The sequence below is a fragment of the Mus caroli genome, unplaced genomic scaffold (assembly GCF_900094665.2).
Source record: "Mus caroli unplaced genomic scaffold, CAROLI_EIJ_v1.1 scaffold_14924_1, whole genome shotgun sequence".
Lineage (NCBI taxonomy): Eukaryota > Metazoa > Chordata > Mammalia > Rodentia > Muridae > Mus > Mus caroli.
In genome coordinates, this window is record NW_018391416.1 from 5345 (window position 1) to 12543 (window position 7199).

Sequence of the window (7199 nt, forward strand, 5' to 3'; positions counted from 1 at the left end):
CTAAATTTTAGATTAAATACTAGCTACCAATCTTCCCTGTCTGAGCACTCAAAATATCCTAGAAGCCAAAGGAAGAAGGACAAGTTTCAGGGACCTAATCTGCAACAGTATTTGTCTCTATTCCTGTTTTGTTAACTCCAGAAAAAGCTATTGTGCAAACTGTGCTGTCCAGACCCACGTCTACAATTTAAGAGGTGTCCTTCCAAAAGTGTTTTCATCTTGGATGCAAGTTTTTCTGCCTAGGAAGGAAAAAATGGTTTTGAAGTATACTAAGGACATAATTTTTCTCTTTATGACTGTGGTTGGTACTCTGGGGAACATGTCTGTTTCTGTGAATTATACATTCAGTTGTTGGGGAAGCCCTGAGAAAAAACCCATACACCTTATTTTGATCCACATGGCTTTTACAAACATCCTAATCCTTCTTGCAAAAGGACTGCCTAAGACAATAGCAGCCTTTGGTTTGAGAAACTTCCTAGATGACATAGGCTGTAAGACCATTGTTTACCTAGAGAGGGTGTCCAGGGGCCTCTCCATCTGCACCAGCAGTCTCCTTACTTTGGTCCAGGCCATCATCATCAGTCCCAGAACATCTGGGTGGAGGAGACTCAGGCCAAAGTCTGCATGGCACATCCTTCCATTCTTCTCATTCTTTTGGATACTCAATGCTTTAATCAGTACGAACCTAATCCATTCCATTAGAAGTACAAGTCTGAATATATCACAACATATAAATGATGAGAATTATTGCTATTTTACGCTAGAAAACCAGAAAATAAAATGGATTGTTCTCCATCTTATGGTCCTGAGAGATGCAGTGTTTCAGGGTGCCATGGGAGGGGCTAGTGGCTACATGGTATTTCTTCTCCACAAGCACCACCAGCATGTCCTCTACCTTCAGAACTCCAAGCTTTTCTACAGAACTCCTCCTGAGCTGCGAGCTGCTCAAAGTGTCCTCCTTCTGATGCTCTGTTTTGTTTTCTTCTACTGGACAGATTGTGCCTTTTCTCTGATTATAAGCATCTCTGCAAGAGAAAATTCTTTGATGGTAAACACTCGAGATTTTCTGGCCCTTGGTTATGCAACTTTTAGCCCCTTTGTGCTGATTCACAGGGATGGGCTTCTGGTTAAATTTTGGCATGCTCAGTGGGAGAAATTGAGAAAATGTCTCTGATTTATATGTCCAAAAGTGTCAAAGAAATCTCCGTTCTACAATACTGTGGGTATGTAGCACTTTAAGCATGTGTTTATCGTCAGACAATCTTCCTATTGTTTCACACCCTTGATCTGAGAGAGAAAGACCTTAGCCAATTCCAATGATTTAGACATCTCATTCTCCATTTGCTACTCTTTTGAATGGATTTTTAAAAATACCTTTCTATATTTTATTAATTTATTGTGTATGAATAGTTGTCTCAATTTATAACTGTGTAGCACATGCATACCCTGTGCCTGTCAAGGCTTGAATAAATCATCCAACACGCAGTGACTGAAGTTACAGAGGTTGTTCTGAACCAAGGTCTGGTTGCTAGAAATGAACCTGGCTTCTCTGGAAGACCAGACAATGCTCCAGCACTGAGAAAATGGGACTAACAAAGATTTGTAAAACTGGTTTACCACTACCAAAATTGTAAGCATGCAGATGAATTTTGTAAATTTTATCAAAATTCATAGTGCCCTGATCATGTTAGCCCAAGAAATATCATAGCTTTTACTAGATGATGAAATTTTTTTTAATGCCACAAGGGTATTTTGGACTTCAAATGGTCTGCTAAGTATCCATGCATAGAACATATTTCATCGAATTATGATAGAATGATGTTTACTGTGAGTTTAGTCAATAGAAGCCAAAATACCAGTCACAGAACTTAAATGCCCTGGATCACTTCATTGGTGTTATATTTGTGAAAGTTCTTTGCAGGCTTAAACATTAGAGATATGGAATAAATTAGGTAACAAATACACAGTACAGTCTTATATTATACCCAACTATGCTTACTATGTTATTTTAAAAATGTGCATTTCTGCATTTGTATTTTTCAAAATGAATCAATGAGTGACTTTAGCCAAGCAAGCCTGCTTTGCAGCTGCCCTTTGTTACTGTCCAAGTGCTCTCCATAGCTCCATGCAGCTCTGTAGCACAAAGGAGCTCTAGAAGGATCTGACTGTACATATATTTAAATGAAAATTCACTGCTTATGTACTTAAATTGGATCCATACAATAAGATAGTGACATGGTTCTTAGAATCTGATGGACACATTCTGAAAAATAATTATTGGTATAATTATTGACCATGAAATTGTTGAATCACTACAGTTAAGTTTTAACCTTATTTTTAAACAAATTTCTGTTATATCTGACTGGAAACACTGGCAGATGCATGGCTCTAGTTTACAATAATGAATACTATCTATATTTTGCTTGATGGTACTGTGTACACAAAGCATTTTGAGTAACTGGTGTGTACTGTATTGAGTTACAGATTATTAAATAGCTTATTTTCTAATTATGCTATTGTGTATGTGTCTGTGTGAGTATACGTCACATTTATACAGGTGTCCTTACAGGCCTGAAGAGAGCATTGGGTCCGCAGGAACTAGAGCTACAAGCTGTCATGCATCCTATGATATAGGTGTAGGGTAAGGAACCAGAGTCCTCTGCAAGACAAGCAGGTCTCCTCACCACCCCTCTACTTCCTTGTCTGATGTAAATGTAACATTTCTGTAGGTGACATCTATTGCTTCTGTTAGTCTCACAGCGTTTTTGTTAGAGGTGTTTATCTAGTGTTTGATACAAAGAACCAGAAACAGGCAAATCAAGCACCTTCTAAATCAGTCTGTAATTTGACTCAAAAGGAAGGGATGTAAGAAATGGAGAAGGTGTGAAGGAAGGTGTGCTTAACCTGAGAGACAGAGGGGGTGGGGGAGAGGGAAAGGAGAGAGAGGGAGAAATGGGTCAGAGAAAGAAGAGAATCAGAGAGTCAGAGAGAGCAAAGAGCGGCCAGTTTCTTTTAGAGCAATTAAGGCCTACCTGGCTGTTGGTAGGTAATGCTACAAGCTACATGCTACAAGTCATGTCACTTTTGAAGAAAATAGGTCCATCACAAAAGTCTGATACTCCCCTTGTCCATACATTCTCTCCACTCCTTTCAACATGCTCTCTTATTATCTTTAGATGCTGAATCTGAAACCCAAGTGTGCCTCGTAGCAGGTTCAGAGCTTAGAAATGTGGGCAGAGGAGGATGGCTCTGGAAAACTGGAAACTAGTTTCAGAAACTAGTTGGATTTTTATGTTGTTTTTCTTTGTTTTTTTTTTTTTCATTGATTTTATTGTTGGTTCACATCTTTGTTTTGAAAAGTTAAACCCTAACTGCTAGGATAACTTTTTTCCAAAGCAAAGGTAATAACTATGGAAGAAGGAAGTTGCACTTCATGGGCCAAGACACTACGATTTTCTGACAGAGTGACAGTGACAACTGAAGTCTCTGCCATGCTTCCTTGAAGTTGAGAACCAGAGGATTCCTAAAGTACAAATACAAACTGGGAACTTTACCCTGGCAGGCGTGACCTAGCACTCACCTTCAGCAGGCCTCCCAGTGAAGAGAATCGGCAGCCTTTAGTTCATTCTTTTGTACTACATGATTCTGCTGCAGTCATTTCTTACCTCAATAAACCTGTATAAAGAACACACACACAACACAGTTATTATATTTATGAGCTATATGCCTAGATTGGGCAGACTTGCCACTATACTAATTTATTCCTGTGCTATGAGACCTCTTGTTACTTGCAGTTTCTCCAGGCCATGTAGTTCTGCTCCATCTTCCTTCAACTTCCTATTCCTCTGTTCTCTCTCCTCCTCCTTCTTTGAGACCTCACATCCCACCTTTTCCTTTCAATGCCTAATCATTGGCTCTAGCCTTTTTTTGACCTGTCAGAATGGAGAGGAGGTTCAGTCAGTGAGATCACCTGAGTACATGATCACCTGAGTTTGTTGGAGGCAGTTCCTCTTGAGGAAACAGAATTAACATAAAAATACAAACAACACCAGGGCAACCCAAAACATGATTCCTCTAAAAGAATTTCATTCTCTTATTAGGCAATGGAGATTCTGAGATGCTTTGAGACTTAGATACTCAACTCCTCTGATACTAGAAAGATAGGGAAGGAGACTACTGGCTGTCACCCCACAAATTCAAGAAGCTTTTTGTCTCACAATGTTCAGCAACAGACAAACTTAGGATGTGTTTTCCTTGTGTTTTTTATATTGTGTCTCCAAAAAGCTTAGACAGAAGGAAGTACCCTTCATGAGGTAAGAAAACCTCTGGAAGCCTGGCCTCTGGAAGTCCATGCTTTTTATCCCAGAATTTAGGAGGCTGACACAAGTGGATTTCTGTGTTCAGGGCCAACCTAGTCTTTAGAGCAAGGTCTAGGACACACAAGGCTACACAGAGAAACCCTGTGATTACAGGATTACAGAACCCTACAGGGCAAGGTGGTCATTTTTGCCAAGCTCTAAATCTGTTTAGGGAGGGTTTGCTTGTTGTTCTGTTTTGGTTTTTTTCTCTTCTTGTTTGTTTTTGAAACAGAGTCTTCCTATTTCACCATGGATGGTATAGAACTGACTATGTGGAACAACCTGGACTAGAACTCACAGTAATCTGTCAGCCTCTGCTCCCAAAGTACAAGGACTAAAGGTGTTCAGTACCACACCTGGCTTATGGGTAGTCATTTTTAACAACTTCCAATCTGTAACACAATCATTAAGCATTCACTAGTTTACCTTTATTAATGAATACCCCTGTGCTTTTGATGGAAGATTACAGCATAATTCAGTAAACATTAGACACTTGGGATTTTATACTGCTTCCTTTAGTGTACTGACAGAATCTAGTCTCTTCATATGTAATGAAAGAAAAAAAAAGTTGAAAGGTAATACTAACCAAAGTCAAACATTACCTGCCTCCTAGAGAGAGCAAAGAGCGGCCAGTTCTTAGGTGCAAGACAGTGTTCTTATAGTTTCTGGCTTCCTGAGGCCTATAGGACAGAAAAATTTAAAGCAATCACATAATAACAACTAGGATGTAGAAGATGAAAGGCCATGTTGATGTCTGAGTACTACACTGAGCTGAGCTTGCCCTACCCTTTGCATGTGGTGGCAGAGCTGCCCCCACCTCTTGCCAGTCACCAGACTCAGGAGATGTATCCCTGCCATTCTCCTAGGCAGCAAGGTAGAGGTGGCTCTGGTTGGGTGGGTGCAAGACAGCTTGTCAGCTGTCACACTCCAGATTTCTGGCCTCACACCTCACCTGAGCAGCATAATAGGCCTGGCTCCATACCTCATCTGCTATGTGGTGGCATGGATATAAGAGAAATACCTCCATAATCACCCACTACCACCTCCGGCAGGAGGGAGAGCTAGCCCAGAGGAAGAGTGCACCAGAGAGCTGGCCCAACCCCTCACCTGGGCAATGTGGGAAAGCTGATGCTTGGAACAAGTGCTCAGGAGGGTGGGTCGGATGTCTAACTCAGCTTTCACCAGGCCCAGACTCAGGTTCTAAGACGACCCACCCCAACATTTACCCCATCTTTGAACTGCTGGAACATATTAAGGGGCTGGTCCTGAAGATCAAAATTTAGTGTATCTCTATGACCCAGGGCAACAATAATATATCCAAGAGGAAGCCTTGTGAGAATTCAGTATTAATACTGTAGCAGAAGTCAGAGGCCTCAACCAGACCAATGACTCATTACAACGAACATTTCTAAGTAAAGCTGTTTGGGCAAAAGGGTATACTGTGTAACACCTGTCTGCAAATTATGCTGGATAATATCAGCGGGATAATATCAGCATGTTTAATTTCATGCCAATTTGACACACATTAGCATCATCCAGAAAGAGGAACCTCAATTGAGAAATTGTTTCAATCAAGAATGGACTATAGACAAGTTAGTAGGGTATTTTCTTAAGCAATGGTTGATATGGGAGGGTGCAGCTCTTACTGGATAATGTCCAACCCTGGGTATCTAGCCATGCCTTATATAAAGAAGCAAGCTGAGAGAGCCATTGTGAGATAGCCATTCCTCTGAGTTTCTGTGTGAGGAGACAGCCACACTCTTATCTTTTCAAAGGTTCTTGTGATGGTTTGTATATTCTTGGACCAGGGAGTGGCACCATTTGGAGGTGTGGCCTTGTTAGAATAGGTGTGACCTGGTTGGAGTAGGTGTGCCACTGTGGGTGTGGGCTTAAGACTCTCACCCCAGTTGCCTGGAAGTCAGTCTTCCTCTAGCAGCCTTTGGATGAAGACGTAGAACTCTCAACTCTGCCTGTGCCATGACAGCCTGGATACTGCCATGCTCCGACCTTGATGATAATGGACTGAACCTCTGAACCTGTAAGCCAGCCCCAAGTAAATGTTGTCTTTATAAGACTTGCCTTGGTCATGGTGTCTGTTCACAGCAGTAAAACCATAACTAATACAGAAGTTGGTACCAGCAGAGTGGGGTATTTCTGTGATGACCTGGCCATGTTTTGGGGAGGACTGTGGAAGGACTTTGGAACTTTGGGCTAGAAGATCCATTCGGTGTTAAGAGCTCTGTCAGATGTTGTGTAGGAGCTTGGAAGATAATGTTGAAAACAGTGCTGAAGATGGAGGCCTGGCTTGTGAAATTTCAGAGGGAAAATTAAAGACTCTTTTCAGGGCCATTGTTACTTTGGTTGTGAAGATTCTATGGTTCTGGTTAGCTGGGGCTGAAGAATCAGCTGTGATTAACAAGATACCAGAATTACTAAAGCAAAACCTTTGCATTACTGGGACTATTGATGCTGGTTAGCTGGAGCTAAGAAATTAGCGGTGATTAAGAAGAGACCAGCAACTTTGAGGTGACAGCAACTTTTCAAAAGCACAGAGGCTGTGTTCCAGAGATAGCCAAGGTTGTACCTTGTGCTGTGGCTGGACTTGGTAATGTGTAAGAGTCACCCAGGTGGTACTGGTTTTGAAGGCATGAAGGGGTCACGCAGAGCAGCTGAGGCTCGGCACTGTGAGAGGCTATGGAAGACCATTGGTGAAGGTGCAGCTTCAGTTGCTATTGACCGCCCAGGACTGAAAGGGTCATGCAGTGCTTTGGAGATGCCAGTACCATGAGATGACCACCAAGGGCAGCAGCAGTGGAGTACAGGCATCTGGAGCCTAGAGGA

General features: G+C 41.7%; 1 protein-coding gene across 1 annotated transcript; it reads left to right on the top strand.

Annotated features, from left to right (window-relative positions):
• Nucleotides 1-223: 223 nt before the first annotated feature.
• LOC110289170 (vomeronasal type-1 receptor 4-like) lies at nt 224-1174 on the top strand. Its single transcript, XM_021155338.1, has one exon. It carries the CDS (start codon nt 224-226, stop codon nt 1172-1174), a length of 951 nt encoding a protein of 316 aa, XP_021010997.1.
• Nucleotides 1175-7199: the final 6025 nt, after the last annotated feature.